Source organism: Panthera onca, chromosome C1 (genome assembly GCF_046562875.1).
Source record: "Panthera onca isolate mPanOnc1 chromosome C1, mPanOnc1 haplotype 2, whole genome shotgun sequence".
NCBI classification, from domain to species: Eukaryota; Metazoa; Chordata; class Mammalia; order Carnivora; family Felidae; genus Panthera; species Panthera onca.
Window position 1 is genome coordinate 73,751,997 of NC_138346.1, and position 17,551 is coordinate 73,769,547.

Sequence of the window (17,551 nt, forward strand, 5' to 3'; positions counted from 1 at the left end):
TGGGAATCTTTCTGAAACACAGATCTGCTGGGCAGGTGAGATCAGCATAATATCCCTCAGTGGCTTCCTAGTGCCCTAAGCTCTTTCCACAGGAAGCATTGCCAGGATGTGCCAGGCACTTGCCTTTGCTCACGCTGTTACTTCTGCCTGAAGTGTTCATCTGTGCTTCTTTCTGTGTCAGTGTCTGGCAAGTGTCCAATCCATATTAGGAATTTAGTATATGGTCTGAATACATGAATAGGTGAATGGGACCACATTAGATTAAATTTCTAGGGGCGCCTGGGTGGCTCAGTCGGTTAAGCGTCCGACTTCGGCTCAGGTCATGATCTCACGGTCCGTGAGTTTGAGCCCCGCGTCAGGCTCTGTGTTGACAGCTTAGAGCCTGGAACCTGCTTCAGATTCTGTGTCTCCCTCTCTCTCTGACCTTCCCCCGTTCATGCTCTGTCTCTCTCTGTCTCAAAAATAAATAAACATTAAAAAAAAAAGATTAAATTTCTATTTTTAGATATTTTTAAACCCACGTATGTTTATGATTATTTTTAAAAAGCTGATAGAGATAATGTCTATTTCAGGTATAAAATGGAATCTGAAATAAAATCCTTTCTCAATGAAGAGAACATTGGAAATGAATGTCTTACTGACCTTACAAATTTTGGTGAGATTTTTTGTTTTTTGTTTTTATCCTATATTTAAAGGGGAGTTTTGTTTTGAAGATGAAAGTGGGCCACTCACTTTATGTTTTCTTACTGTTAACTGCCAGTTTTTTTTCCTAAAGGAATCCAAAGCTAAATCTGCACTCTTAATGTCCTGTTCTTGAAGAAATTTAGAATAGTAATATATTACCTGGGGGCGCCTGGGGGGCTTAGTTGATTAAGTTGCTGAATCTTGGTTTAGGTTCAGGCTATGATCACGCACACACCATTTGTGAGTTTGAGCCCCTTGTCAGCTCTGCTCTGACAGTTCAGAGCCTGCTTGGGAGTTTTTCTCTCTCCTTTCCCTCTGCTCCTCCTCAGCTTTTGCATGTGTGCGTGTGCACGCACACACACACACATACTCAAAGTAAATAAATAAACTTAAAAAAATAATAAAGTGTTACCTGGATTTAATTTTGTTTCTCCATAGAACAAGAGTTATCAGAACAATGGTGCGTGTATCTTAAAAATGTGATAAATCCTATTCAGCAGTTGAGAGCAGATCTGAAATACAGACAGCATCACATTTCCAAGCATTCATACTCACATACTGAGTTTAACTCAGTGAAAGTACTGGAAGAGGTCAGTATATTACCTTTACTTTTAATAATGTAATACCTCATTTTTATCCTGACTAGAACAGTTTGACATAAGAAACAAACATGTGTCTTGTATTTAAATAGAAGGTATAGCAAATTCTGTGTCTTCAATATCTTAAACATATCCCTGAATCTGTCCAAGCATGCTTATTTCTCACCTGAAAAGTTATGATGGCCTCATGACTAGTCTCCCTGCACTCATTCTTGCCCCTCCTTACAGTGCCTTTTGGGATTCTACCTTCAGTGTGGTGGGGTCCAGTCATCCCCCTGGTAGATCCCTGCAGAGCTCCTGCTGGCCCACAATTCCTCCCTGTACATCCAGCCCCCTTTTTCAACCTCATCTCCTACCTGGCACTTCCCCCTTTCTCCTAGACTTTGTCACACTGAGGCTGGCCTCCTGTCTGTTCCTCATACATACCAGACTCCTCATCTCAAGGCCTTTGCATCGTCTGTTTTCTCTGTCCCACTGATGGCACTTTTTGTCACTTAGGTCTTAGTTTAAATGTTCTCTCCTCTGAGAAGCCTTTCCTGATCACCCATAGGAGAGAAGCTATAGTCATTCTCTATTATCTCACACTGTTTTTTAATTTTTTTTTAACTTTATATATTTTTGAGAGAGAGAAAGAGAGAAAGAGAACAGGGGAGGGGCAGAAAGAGAAGCAGACACAGAATCTGAAGCAGGCTCCAGGCTCTGAGCTGTCAGCACAGAGCCTGACGTGAGGATTGAACTCCTGAGCTGTGAGATCATAACCTGAGTTGAAGCCACTTAACCAACTGAGCTACCCAGGCGTCCCTACCGCACCCTGTTTTTACATCACCTACCTCCTTTTGATAATTTTCTTATCTATTTTTTTATGAGTGTATTGGCTGCCTCCCCTGACTAGACCATAAGCTCCATGGTCATAGTTGCACTAGATATAAACTTTTAGGTGATTTTTCTTACTATTTTTCAGTTATTCTGTAGTGTTGTTATATTGATTTTATAAATAATATATTTTAAATAATTTAAAAAATTTAATGTTTTATTTTTATTTTTGAGAGAGAGAGAGAGTGAGTGAGCGAGCAGGGGAAGGGCAGAGAGAGACGGAGACACAGAATCTGAAGCAGGTTCTAGGCTCTGAGCTGTCAGCACACAGCCTGACACAGGGCTTGAACCCATGAACTGCAAGATCATGACCTGAGCAGAAGTTGGACGCTCGACCAACTAAGCCACCCAGATGCCCCAATAATATATTTTTTAAAAAGGTATTAAAAACCCCATGTCCAGCTGGGGACTGGAGGCAGGGATGCTAGCAGAAGAAAGGGTGATTGAGCCAGAAATAGTCTGGTAAGGTCTCTGCCTTACCACAAACAAAATCCAAATGAGGGTATAGAGTGTCTATGACCCCACCATACTCCTAGCTCCATTTTTAGGATCGATGTCTGAAAGCCCCCTTCTGGTAAGCACTGCCTGGCTATGGCATCTCTTAAACCCTCTTCCACAGGTTCTCAAAGGGACTTTCTTTTATCTATATGTTACAGGTTGACTTTGTGAAGACACAATTGAAAGCTGTCTTTGAAAGACTTAGCCTGGAGCAACAGAAAATAGAAAACTATCTTTCAGACTGGAGTATGAAAGTAAGTGTGATGCATATAGTAATTTGTTTATCAATTTGTCATTTATGTTAAATAAAACAATCATAAACTGTTTTTCAGATACTAGATCATTCTTCAGAAGAAAGATGTAACCAGCTTAGTGAAGTGCCCATGGAATTAGAAACCTTGGAATGCCCATACCCTGATTTAAAATCTTCAGTTCTTAATGAGTTCTATAACTTTACAGAGAAATATCAAAAGAAACTTCAAGATGTTGATCTGCAGTTAGAAGACATAGCCAGGTGATAAGATAAAGCTACTTGAATTGTGTCGATTTTTGCCACTCAATTTTTATTTCTGTTGAAGGCTGCTATACTTCTGCTTTACTGTTTTCATAATTACTATGTGGTTGAAATGTAGTCAATCAATAAGTTTTTAGATTGACTATTTGTTGAATGAGGGTTCTCTTTCCTCTAAAGTAATTTCCCCAAACAATGGTTGTAAAAATTTTATAAGCTTGAAACATGATGAAAATACTCACCTCATTGAGCTCTTTACTACATAGTTAAGAAACAGTTTTGAAGCATGAATTTTTAGTAACTATGAATTTTGATTTTAAGACATGAAGCTCTTCTTTAGTGGAAATTTATAAATCAGTACTAATAATAATTGACTGCAATGGAAAAATGTACCCATGGAATTATGTTACTTGTAATTCACTGTGATTTTGTTCTACAGTAAACACAAAATATGTTTTATAAAAATTTTTAAAACACATTACATTTTTTTAAGAAAATGGACTTTTAGTTGTATCTGAAAATGACAAATCCTCTTCTGAATAACAAATACAACATTAGGGGATTTAAAATTCACCTTTGACAGGGTCATCTTTTGTGGTATAAATCCTTCTTTAAAAATATTTTTTTGGGGAGAGCACCAGGTGGGGGGACAGAGAGGGGGGCAGAGGATCCATACTGGGCTCTTCACTGACAGCAGTGAGTCCAGTGTGGGGCTTGAACTCACGAACTGTGAGATCATGACCTGAGCCTAAGTCAGATGCTCAACCGACTGAGCCACCCGGGTACCCTTTCTGTAGTGTAAATTCTATATTAAAATTAATTTAATAAATAAAGCCAGAAATGCCACTGTAGGGTCAGATCAATAGCTTACCTCATGTGTGTTTTGCATGTGAAGTTTCTGCAGAATATTTTATAGGAAAATATGCCTTTTATTCTAGTATATTGACCTCTAAATTCTCTTCAAAGAATATATATTTTAAAAGTTTTTTTTAATTTATTTTGAGAGAGAGAGCAGGGGGGAGGGGCAGAGAGAAAGGGAGAGAAAATCCTAAGCAGGCCCTGTGCTGCCAGTGCAGAGCCTGAAACAGGGCTCAAACCTACGAACCATGTTTATGACCTGAGCCCAAATTAAGAGTCAGATGCTTAACCGCCTGAGCCATCCAGTTACCACCAAAGAATATGTATGTTAAAAGAAAGGATAATTATTCAAGTGACACGTTTATAGTCAATTAAAGTAAGCCTTTTACTATATTTCTTATATTTCTTAATGTATTGCCTATAAGTGAAACTCCTTTATATGAAATTGCTAGTGTTAAGGAATAAGTGACAACAAGGAAAACCTTAAATCTTATCAAGTAGAGTTACTTGCTTTAGTAGCTTCTTGATCCAACTCTGGTTACAGCTTTTACTTGTCTTCATATACTAGGCAATCGTAGGTGAAGTCCAAACCTTTCCTGACCCAGGACTTTTTCTTACATCTCTGTGGCAATGGTCGTGGTTCCTCCTGGGCAGAAACTTTTTGTTCTTCTAAGAGCCCCTACTCACCCTGCCTCTCTGCCTTCCTTTTTTTTTTTTTCTTCCCACCTTTCACTAAAGCTGGGAAAAATTAATAATATATCATTTATATGTGTTGATTGATTAATTACATTTTAATTGAAACTCAGTCACAATGAAATGTTAACTCAACCATGCACTTAGTTGAAGTCTCTAATTATAAAATAAACCTTCTCTCTCCTTTCCCCATCTCAACCTTGTTAAAGAGATTTTAGAGCTCATTAAGCAAGAGCGAGACGGGTGTGGGTTTTGTTGTTTTGTTTTTCCAGGGGGATGCATTATAATCAGGCTGCTGTGGCTATTGTGAGAAATAAGCCCACTGACCCAATCAAAGGAGGGATACAGAGACTCAGAGCACAGTGAAATGAGGCTTTAATCAACATTCTTGCAAGAGCATTGTCTGATGGACAGGCACACTGGGGGTTGTTGCAGCAGGCAATTTATCTCCTAGCATGCAAGTCCCTCCCCTGGTTCCTCATGGGCTGAGTACTACAGATGTTACAGCCTTACCCGGAAGTCACCTGTGCCCATGTAAGGCAAAAGTAGTCTGATTGGAACAAATGTATATTCCTTGAGGTGACGCACAGACTTCTTTGGCTCATGCTCATTGCAAAGCCCGTGGAAAATAAGCCTGTGAAATGGGAAGGGGGAAGAAAAAACAGGAAGTGAAGTGTGTAAGGGATTCAGACTCCATTGTGGGGGAGGAGGAGGGGTTTGTACATATTTCCAATAGGTTGTAAACCTATTGTTAACTAGACAGCACAACTTTTATTTGGTATTTATGAAAATGAATCATTTCACTTACTTCTCACAGCTATGAAGAAGGTCAGTTTGAGTCCTACCTTTTATTTTATTTAATTTTTTAAATGTTTATTTATTTTTGAGAGAGAGAGAGAGACTGAGTGGGAGTGGGAAGGGGCAGAGAGAGAGGGAGACACAGAATCTGAAGCAGGCTCCAGGCTCTGAGCTGTCAGCACAGAGCCCAATGCAGGGCTCCAACTCATGAACCACGAGATTGTGATCTGAGCCGAAGTCAGATGCTTAACTGACTGAACCATCCAGGTGCCCCTTTGACTCCTTCCTTTTAAAGCATGTTGGCTGCCCCATTACACTTCCTCCCAGATGAATCTTGTCCCCCTAGAACATCTGGCTAGGATTGTGGTGTTTCTAGGTTAGCAGCTCCTAAACCTGGAAAAGTTTGCCTTAGCAGCCTGAAGTGGATGCTTTCCACTAAGACCTATCTTCACAGCCCATTTTCCTACCTTATTTTTCATCTGAACTCAGTTTCTGCTCTTCCTTTGTACAACACTGCATCACTCAGAAAAAAGTTGAGATACACAGTTCTATTGCCATTACTGAAGGTTAAGTAGAGAATATGATGGACATACATCACATGCTAAGTTTTCTTCAGCGGGAAGGTACACTGAGGAAAAAATAGCTTAGGAAAGCTTAGTGGAGGAAATAAAATTCGCTATAGGTTCAAAGAATGAGTAGAGTTTGGATAAGATAGGAGGCAGGGAGGACATTCTAAGAAGGGATGTTGCATGACTAGACTGCAAACCCCTTGAAGACAAAATAATTTATTAGCAATATTTGTATCCTTAGCACCTGGCCCATCCTGGCACAGAGCAGCTTTCAAATAAATGATTGTTCCGTTGAGTTGAATTAAAGGTGAAAACAATGAAGGTAAGAGTGGCAAGGCATGTGAAGGGAGCAGTAGGAATTCACTTTGGAGGAATATAGGTTCATAAATTCTAGCTTAATAGTCTGTCACATATAATTATCCAGAATAAATTTTATATAATTATTGATATGTTTTGCTTGATGAAGATTCATTGGGAAATCCTTAACATACAGTGGTTTCTGCTAAGCTCCTTGGTAGGAGAGTCAACAGACAGACTAGACTAGAATATGGCCTTGCCTTTATGAAGTCTTAGAAAAGGGGTGCCTGGGTGGCTCAGTCAGTTAAGTGCCCGACTCTTGATCTCAGCTCAGGTCTAGATCTCAGGGTCATGAGTTCAAGCTCCACATGGGACACTGCGCTGGGAGTGAAGCCTACTTAAGAAAAAAAAAAAAAAGAAAGAAAGAAAAAGAAAATAAAAGGCTTAGAATGTTTAGGGGAAGCAACAAACACACACACACATATCCTGACCAAATAAAGACTATATGCAAGAGTCAACTGAAGAGACTATTTTACAAATATGCTGGCAATAAATGATGAAGCATCAATAACACTAAATGCGTTTTCAGGAGTAGTTTTTTTGAAGAAAAAACTGGGAGAGTAACTGGGCTATTTTGAATAAATACAGAGGTGGTTGGCATCAGCAATCTGTGGTTGGTGGGCAGTAAGGCATGTAAATGTACTATTCTAATGAGTACAATGAATTATATGTTTAGCTATAGTATTAACTGGACCTCTACTTTGCCAGTATCTGCCAAGATTTTGATAAGGCCATTTTCTCCTTTGGGTCTAGTTATTAGGCCTTGTGAGAATTCATATAGATTGTGTGCATTTATGTCCATACCAGCACAAGTGATGGGTGCTTATTTTAAATAGATGCATAGTGCTGTGACATAAGGTTGAAATATCTGGGGGACATTTTTAAACTATAAAATTTTCATTGGGCTAAAGACAGTGGATGCCATCATTAATCCCAACATTTATTTTAATTCTTTCTATTTTTTTAGCAGCTCACTGGTTTGGGTTGGAATGACTGTGTCCCCAGGTCCAAAGGTAGGCTCTGGTTGGGAGTGCGTACCAGTCAGTAACCTCATTTCCCTGAGCTACAGTGACTTGATTTTACTATGAGTGGCATGGAAAGCTACTGGGAGCAGAAGTGTGAGAGGATTTTGGAGTAACAAGACCTAACTTACGTTTTAGCAGGACCACTTTGGGAGTTGCTGTGTTTAAGATGGAAGCAGGGAGAAGCAAGAAAAGATTGAACACTTAGGAGATTATTAAAGTAACCAGGTGGGAGATAATGGTGGTCTGGATCAGCAAGTGGAGGTGGCATGAAATAGCCAGGCTTTGGACACATTTTAAGGGTTTAGAGCCAACAGCATCTGCTGATAGAGTTCATTAGGCACGTGAAAAAGAACAACAAAAGAATAGTCCAAAGTTTTTGGGTTGAGCAACTGAAAAATGGAGTTCCCATCAACTGAGATGGGGCAGACTGTAAACGATGTACGGTTAGGCTGTGTGGAAGATCAGGTGTTCAGGTTTGGACATATTGAGTTTGAGATGCTATCAGATGTCTAAGTATAGATTTGTGAAGGCAGTCAGTTACATGACTTTGGGGTTCAGGAGAGAGATCTGAGCTGGAGATTCATGTTTGTGAGTCACCACCATGAAATTGGGTGTGATCACCGAAATAGTGAGTGAAGAGACAAAGGAGAGATCCCTAGAATCTGCTGACATTACAGAGTCAGTAAGAAGAGGGGTAACCAACACTGGGTGTTGAGAAAAGATCTGTGAGATATGAAGAAAACCAAGGAACTATGCTGTCCAGGAAGGCAAGTAGAGAGGGAGTGGTCAACAGTGTGAGCTGAGGAAGGATCATCACTGAGTAAATGCTGCTAAGTCAAATAATATACGACTGATAATTGACCCTTGGCTCTAGAGAACAAACAACTGTTGAGTCATTGGGAACAAATGCCTAATTGGGTTGGATTTAAGTGACTGGGAGGAGAGGATTGAAGACAACCTTGAATATTGTCTTGAAAGTTGAAGTACCTACAACTCTTCTGAGAATTTCTTTTGTAAAGGAGAGCAAGAAAGTAGGGCCAGACTTTTATGTTGTTGCTTGGTCTTTTGTTTTGCTTAAAATGGGGAAAATATTACTATATTTGATGCTGATGAGAAAAATCCAGTAATGGGATTTGGTACACAAGTAGGGGAAGAAACACTGATGGCTCATCTACTACAGTAACTGGTGGGGATGCAGAGCACATGGTGCAGGTGCTGAAGAGGTGAATAGATGTCATAGTGGCAGTCCATGGAACTCTGGGCGTGGTTCCAAATATACATGACAAGGAAGTTTACGAAGACCTCCCTGCTCATCAAAGCAATAAAATTTTTAAAAAATACTCAGATTTTGGGACACATGGGTGGCGTTGTTGTTTAACTATCCAACTTTTGGTTTTGGCTCAGGTCATGATCTCACAGTTCGTGGGTTCAAGTCCTGCATCAGGCTCTGTGCTGATAGTGTGGAGCCTGCTTGAGATTCTCTTTCTCTCTCTGCCTCCCTTGCTCATGCTCTCTTTTTCTCTCTCTCTCAAATTAAATAAATAAAACTTAAAAAAAAGATTTTTACCTACAAAATGGTAAAGCATTAAAAAAAATATCCAAGGTTGAAAATATGGAAGAAATGGGCATTTTTATACATGAATGGTATATAAACTCTTTTGGAAGGCAATCTGGCAATAAATCATCAAAAATTTATAAATGTGAATTATTGTTGTTTAGAAATAATCTTAGAGGGAATAATCATAGAAGTGAAATAAATAGGTGGTTTCAAGGATATTCAATATTTCCCCCCATTCTTTAATGATAGCAAAATCTTTGAAATGACTACATAGCCAACAGAAGATTAGCTTCATCATTTATGATCCATCCATGTAATGGGATACCACAGTCATTAATAATTATATTAAAAAAATTTTAATGACACAAATAACTGCAATATGTTGCTATGCAACTTAATTAAGGGTTAGGCCACAAAATAGTTTGTATGAAATGGATTCTCTTACATATTTTTTTTCTTTTCCCTCTGAAAGTGTTATTTCTACATCTATGTAGCTACAGAAAAAAGACTGGAAGCTTATCCAAATAAACAATAACAGTAGTTATCCCCAGGTAGTAAAATCATAAATAAATTCGACATACATGTTTTTCCCTGTTTGTAAAGCAAAAACACAGATTTTTAAAAATCCAAGTTAAAGAGTGAATTGATATGTAATGAGCACCCGTTACATGACATGACAAATACATGCCATTTTAATCCTCAACATAGGCCATTTAGACAACTATTTTACAGATGGAAAAACTACAGCTGAGTAGAAAGTGAACAATTTCTCCAAAGTTTCTGAGCTAGCAGATAGCTGAGCAGAATGAGTTTCTTCTGCTCATCTGTCTTGAACGCTTTTCCCTCACACCACACCACTTTGAGCATTTACATTTATCAATCACATTGGTAAATTGTGTTCACTGCTAGATAAGTAAGTACTGTGCAATAGAAGTACGATGCGAGATGTGGACCACATATATAATTTAACATTAAAACTTAAAAAAAATTTTTTTTTGAGAGAGAGCGAGAGAGAGCGCAGGGGAGGGATAGAGAGAGAGGGGACACAGAATCCAAAGTAGGCTTCAGGCTCGGAGCTGTCAGCACAGAGCCCGATGAGGGGCCAGAGCTCACAATCCACGAGATTATGACCTGAACCAAAATTGGATGCTTGACTGAGCCATCTAACACCCTATAATTTAACATTTTTAAGTGGCCATATTAAAATCTTTTTTAAAGAATGAAATTTATTTTAATAATATATTTCATTTAACGTAGTAGTTCCAAAACATTATAGTTTCAAGATACAATCAATATATTAAAATTATTAATCAGATATATTACATTCTGTTTTTCATAGAAAGTCTTTGAAATCTGGTTTCATTTTATATAAAATAAAATTTAATATTTCAAAGTCTTTGAAATATTATACTTGTAGCACATCTTAGTTGGGACTAGCCACATGTTAAGTCCTGAATAGCCACATGTGGCTCATGGCTACTGTCTTGGACAGTGTCCTTTAAAGGATATTGTCTTTTACTAAAACATAGTTTTTAAAAATCTGACTGCAATTGAACTTATTTCTTTATTCAATACGTGTGAAGCTATTTAGATTCTATTTAGTCTGTATTTCATTAGTAACGTGAAGACAAGTTTAATTGCTTGTTTTAGACTCAGATGAGATTGTGGCTTTAATTTCCTAACATTTGGATGAATTAATCATATAGATGAGATATAATTGTCTGATGCTCCATTTAGCTATGTCAGATGTGAAGCCAATGTGCAGCAAAAGCTATAGAGTGATAACAAGTAATTTCTACGTTATTGTTTGATAGATATATTAAATTTTAATTATTGATCCGTAATTATTCTATTATTTTATGAGATCAGAATCTGAGTACTGTTTAAAATCAACAATGATTATAACAATTCTGTCCCTCTATGTGTATATTGCCAAGGCCCATAGTTTCATATTTTCTCAACTAAATTATTTCAATTTACTTGTTACTTGAAAGTTACTATTGGGGTGCCTGGGTGACTCAGTTGGTTAAGCGTCCGACTGTGGCTCAGGTCATGATCTCACTGTGCATTCGAGCCCCACGACCGGTTCTGTGCTGACAGCTCAGAGCCTGGAGCCTGTCTCAGATTTTGTGTCTCCCCTTCTCTCTGCTCCTCCCCCGCTCATGCTGTCTGTCTCTCTCTGGTGTGTTACTTAGTCACATAGGTTACATGACCCACTTGAGCAACATCCTGGGTCACTGCAACTCTCATTTTCTCTTGGCATATTCCAACATGGATTGTCCAACCTGGCTTGGAATTTATATTTGTTACAGGGAGGTAATAGTTGTAGACTATCGTTTTATTTTTTGTCATGTATATTTAATATCTTTCTCTTAAAATAAACACATCATTGAAAATACTTTATGATGGGGCGCCTGGGTGGCGCAGTCGGTTAAGCGTCCGACTTCAGCCAGGTCACGATCTCGCGGTCCGTGAGTTCGAGCCCCGCGTCAGGCTCTGGGCTGATGGCTCGGAACCTGGAGCCTGTTTCCGATTCTGTGTCTCCCTCTCTCTCTCTGCCCCTCCCCTGTTCATGCTCTGTCTCTCTCTGTCCCAAAAATAAATTAAAAAAAAAACACAAAAAACGTTGAAAATACTTTATGATTAATTTTTTATAATTTTTTTAATGTTTATTTTGAAAGAGATAGGGAGAGACAGAGTGTGAACAGGGGAGGGGCAGAGAGAGAGGGAGACCCAGAAACCGAAGCAGACTCCAGGCTCTGAGCTGTCAGCACAGAGCCCGACGCAAGGCTGGAAGTCACAAACCACGAGATCATGACCTGAGCCGAAGTCCGACGCCCAACCGACTGAGCCACCCAGGCGCCCCAATTACTTTATGATTCTTAAATCAAAAACCATATGTGGTGATTGTTCAACCTACTTTGGGTTTGTCGTGGGAAGAAAGTATATTTTAAATTCTTTTGGCTATAGTGGAATGCATTTTATCAAGGGAACAAATGGATGCAATTTTTGTAAGATACCCTAAAAACTAGTCTTGGAGTTTGCCTTGCTTAATTAATAACAGAGTCTGTACATTTACTTGGATGTTATGTTTATTTAAATGTATCTGTGAAACTATGTCTGAGAATAGTGGTTATAAATTTCTAGGTCAACAGTCTTTATAGTTAGTATCATTGCAGCCCACACCTACCTTCTTGGTATAATTGTTTCAACTAGAAACTACACAGTGTAGTGGTGTATAAGGCTACATTTTTAATAGTTTTGGAAACTGAAGAATCTGTGTTTTAAGGGATGAAGGAGTAAGAGCCATTTATGAGAGGCTTCTGTTCTTTGCTTGATGTGAAATCATATTAATCTTGAGTAAATCAGATTGGAGAAAATGGAAACATAGCAGCTTGACAGATTTGTGTCCAGGACAATTGACATATGTTATTTTTTAATGTGGATAAAACAGATAGAATTTATTATTAAAATAATAAAATACATGTAACTAAAAACAAAGATAAGATTAAAACTTCTATGGACAGACTTGTCAAACTTTGACAAGAGAAGAATTATAATGCTATATTATATATCAAATCAATTGCATATAACAAGGCTTTCCTACTCCTTATAACTTGAGGTCCAACTGTGGATATATATAATCCTTTTGAGGAAACCATATCATTAGAACTGAGACTATGGAGAACCAGTAATGTAATAAATTATCATCATGAGTGTGGCCTGAGGGGAAGGGGAAGAAAAAAAAGAAATTATAATCACCACCTTCATAGGTTTATGTCTACTTGCCATATTAGTGCCTATATAAGAACATAAAGTTAAATATTGTTAATGTCTAAAAAATAATGAACTGAGAAAGAGAACCATCAGGCTTCTAATCCACTCATACTTTCTTCATGAGTACTGGTAGTTGGTTTGAGGTGATATGATAGCATTTTTATGTGGCATTTAAAATTTCAAAAGCCTGGGACATCTGGTTGGCTCAGTTGGTAGAGCATGTGACTCTTGATCTTAGGGTTGTGAATTCAAGCACCACTTTGCAGGTGGAGCCTACTTTAAATAGATGATAGATGATAGATAGATAGATAGATAGATAAAATTTCAAAAGTCCTATGGTTAATTAAATTTTTCCTCATGCTATCTCAAAGAAATAGGCCAGTTTTATTATTCTTGTTTTTGAACCTGGAAAATGGAGTCATAATGCCTATATAAGTAACTTTATTCACTTCAACTGTATTGCACTTAAAAATCTTCTTGCTTCCCCAAAATGAAGAATAACATGGTAACATGGAGACAAATTCTGGCTCAATAGGGTTAAAAAATAGAGCTTACCATATGTTTTCATTCTTATGTGGATCCTGAGAAACTTAACAGAAACCCATGGGGGAGGGGAAGGAAAAAAAAAGAGGTTAGAGTGGGAGAGAGCCAAAGCATAAGAGACTCTTAAAAACTGAGAACAAACTGAGGGCTGATGGGGGGTGGGAGGGAGGGGGGGTGGGTGATGGGTATTGAGGAGGGCACTTGTTGGGATGAGCACTGAGTGTTGTATGGAAACCAATTTGACAATAAATTTCATATACTGAAAAAATAAATAAATAAACATTAAAAAAATAAAAAAATAAAAAGCTAAAAAAATAAAAATAAATAAAAAAATAGAGCTTATAATGTGTTTATAGATTATCTTGTCTTTACTGATTCTGTTCATTTGAGTTTGAGCTGTTTTTGTTAGTTTTGGGTTTTTGTCTTTAAAATGGCCCTTGATGTTGAACACCTGTCTGTTGCCAATCATCTGAGGAATGTTAGTGTAGATGGTGGTCTCTGGATACATTGGATCTGCATCTCTTCATCCTTCATAGTACTTTCCTTCCAAAGCAATATTAGGATGCCACATTTTATTTTATTTTATTTTATTTTATTTTATTTTATTTTAATATGAAATTTATTGTCACATTGGTTTCCATACAACACCCAGTGCTCATCCCAACAGGTATCCTCCTCAGTGCCCATCACCCACTTTCCCTTCCCTCTCACCCCCCATCAACCCTCAGTTTATTCTCAGTTTTTAAGAGTCTCTTATGGTTTGGCTCCCTCCCTCTCAATTTTTTTTTCCCTTCCCCTTCCCCATGGTCTTCTGTTAAGGTTCTCAGGATCCACCTAAGAGTGAAAACATATGGTATCTTTCTCTGTATGACTTATTTCACTTAGCATAACACTCTCCAGTTCCATCCATGTTGCTACAAAAGGCCACATTTCATTCTTTCTCATTGCCACGTAGTATTCCATTGTGTATATAAACCACAATTTCTTTATCTATTCATCAGTCGATGTACATTTAGGCTCTTTACATAATTTGGCTACTGTTGAAAGTGCTGCTATGAACATTGGGGTACAAGTGCCCCTATGCATTAGCACTCCTGGATCCCTTGGGTAAATTCCTAGAAGTGCTACTGCTGGGTCATAGGGTAGGTCTATTTTTAATTTTTTGAGGAACCTCCACACTGTTTTCCAGAGTGGCTGCACCAGTTTGCATTCCCACCAACAGTGCAAGAGGGTTCCCGTTTCTCCACATTCTCTCCAGCACAGGATGCCACATTTTAAAAAGTCATTTTTATTCCCCTCAGTTAGCTATCAAATAGGATATCTAGGGCTGTAAGCAAAAGAATTCCAACCCAAGCCAAAGTCACTTAAACAATAAGGTAATTCCTTATTTTCCACAAAGTACAGAGGTAGAGAAGCCCAAGAACAGAGAAGCCTGGTTTTCTGCATTCTCTTACCCTGACTTCCTGAAGCACTGCCCACCACAACACACAGAAACAGAAAAGGACCTTTTCTTCTTCCCTGTAAGCTAGAAAACCTTTGACTTGTAAGACTTCTCCTCACATTTCATTGGCCAGAATGGGTCGTTTGTCCCTGCCTAGATCAAATACTGACCATACGAATGGATGTTTGTAAATGTCTTAAAATAAATCAAGATTTACTCCCAGTGCTGGGGATGGTGCTCACCTTCCCTAGAGTGGGGACCCTATGGGGAAGGTAGATCTTGAATAAAATTAGGATTCTGGTGGGCAGGAGCAGGAGTAGGGGCAATGTCTGCCACAGTTACCTTTTCCTTACACTTCTTATGAGGAATATAATTATTAAAAATGTAGCATATGGAGTGGTTGAGCCATTATGTTTTACTTTTAACAGCCTGTTTTATCTTGATCATATTCTTTCAAAGTTTCCACTAGGAATAATATTGCGTCTTAAAACTAGTGTAGATAGATGTAGGGACAAAGGATGGTTTAGGAGGCATGCCATCATCCCAGATACTCCACTTATAAAAAAATACACATTCCAAGTAAAAAATTGAGCTTTCTATGACAATTACTCCAAAAAAAAAAAATCTAAGTAAAAATAGCATACTTGCCATGTCAATAGGAAGTGTAGCTTCCAAATAAATCACTTAACCTCCTCTTCTGGCCAGATTCATACCCTTAAACCCTTCTATAAGAAATTCGGGTGCCATCAATTTTCAAACCTGCCATATTTTCACTTTCCTGTCCCCTCTCAGAAGAAGGAAGTGTGCCTTTGGATGCTGATGCGAGTTCTGGCTTTACCTTATGGGCCATTTTGTTATTGATTCTTTAATTTAGTGGATTCCGGCCATACTTTTGAGAGCCCACCTTATTCTGGCTGTCACCTCCCACCTAAGAAGGCAGACCCTGGGGACCCTGGAGGTGAGAACTGCTGAGTGGGAATGGCTCTCCTGAAAAGACAATGTACTTACCAAAACAAAATCCAAGGAGGAGATTCTCTTGGTCAGAAACAAGTCTAAAGCTAGGGAACCACCTGCAACCAGGCTGAAAATCAAAGATAGATTTATATTTGGACAATGAGGGTAGGGTGGGGTAGTAGTTGGGTAGGGAGACAGTTTCAAGAACCAGGCTGATTAGATTCAGTGTTTGAGTCTGATATGGAAAGATAACATTAAAAAGTAAAGTCAAGCTGTATTTTCTAGAGGGTCAGACCCAATACAGGCAAACAAGCAGATTATGTCAGAGCTATATTTTATCCACATTAATCCTCCAGTGTTTCACTGCAATCCTGCTTCTTAGTGGAGGATCCCTAGGTGTCTCCCGCCACCGTTAACACTAGAAGAGTTAAGAGTTTTTCTTTGGGCCAGATTCACTGTGGCCAGTTGCCAATCTTGAGCCAGCTGTCTGATGCATCAGGTAGCCTCAGGAGATACTACCATTTTGCTGGAAAGCTGCCTTCACTATGAGAAAATTATAAAACAACTTTGAGCCAGTTTGTAAGCACAATGTTTATTTTCATAGACTTACTCCTGGTGTTAAAGTACCTTTTACCCTTATGTACCTTGCTTGCCACCATTGGCTGCCTCTCTACCTCTTCCCCACCACAAATGTGTTTTGATGTCATGGAGCCAGAACCTTAAGGAAGAGGCTTAAACATGACTAAGAAGAAAATTGGTAGCTAAGTTAATTGTGAGTCAGTTTAGGATTTCTGGAATGATTCAGACAGGTAGAATTAGGGAGATAGTCAGCCTTGGTGTGGCTGGATTCTCACAGCCATGGCTCTTCTTTCCTGAATTACCTATTTTGTTTCACATCCTGGGATATCATGATGAAATTATATCATGGGACTTCATTATGGGGCAGGAACAGTGGGTGGGGATTGAGTGGTAGCTATCTCACACTTCTGAAGTCTGGAATTTCCTCAAGTGTTGGAAGTGCCCAATACACCTGGAAACTGTAAAATCTTGGTGTGCTGTTATAAAGATGAAAGTTATGAAACTTTTGAAATTAGAAATTTTGGATGGACAAAAAGAATAGAAATTACACAAACCTGCCAAAGATATTTTGTCTAAAGATAATTTAAAAATTGCAAAAATTTAGGATGACTTATAAGCCTTCATTAAACTTTTCTTTAAAATTATGGAGTCACTTTCCAAATTGAGAAAATAGGTAAGCGATCAGAATATTTTTCAGTAGGTGTGTGGTTTAGCTACTTCTGTCATTATAATCACCAGCAGAGCAACTAAATTAAACAAGAACTTCGGAAGGTAAAAGCTAACCTTAGTTATTTTATATGGCTTAGCTATCTTACATAGATTTTTTCTGCACAATGGAAAGATGTTTGATTAGTAAAGGTAAATGTTCAGATTGGAAGTTAGAAATGCAGATTTATTAAATTTTATTTTATTTTAGAGGCTAAGAAGGGAACAGCTACTTTGTTATTGTGAAGAGGCTCTTATGTTTGAATATTCCTCCTAGATTTTTACTATCCAGAAGACTCAGTGTATATATTATGGTGGGAGCTTTCTCCCTCACCAACTGCATCCTAATGGAGATGTATGACTGTGCCATTACTATTGCTGATGTGAATATTTGCCTCAAAATGTAAGCCTGTGGCTCTGGAAATGACTATAAATACTCTAAAATAATAATATTGTGAGTATTTATATATCATTTTAAAGCCTGTTTTTAGTTTTTATTCTATGTATATTAGAAAAATGACTTACAATT

General features: G+C 38.3%; 1 protein-coding gene across 2 annotated transcripts in view; it reads left to right on the top strand.

Moving 5' to 3' along the window:
• The window catches only part of CCDC148 (coiled-coil domain containing 148), a 246,819-nt gene that overhangs the window by 83,881 nt on the left and 145,387 nt on the right, over positions 1 to 17,551 (top strand). For both annotated transcript variants that reach the window (XM_060626781.3, XM_060626782.3), the window contains 4 exons: positions 573 to 655; positions 1,123 to 1,274; positions 2,813 to 2,908; positions 2,987 to 3,168. In XM_060626781.3, the coding sequence (XP_060482764.2) occupies positions 573 to 655; positions 1,123 to 1,274; positions 2,813 to 2,908; positions 2,987 to 3,168 (513 nt within the window). The remainder of the gene's footprint in view (positions 1 to 572; positions 656 to 1,122; positions 1,275 to 2,812; positions 2,909 to 2,986; positions 3,169 to 17,551) is intronic.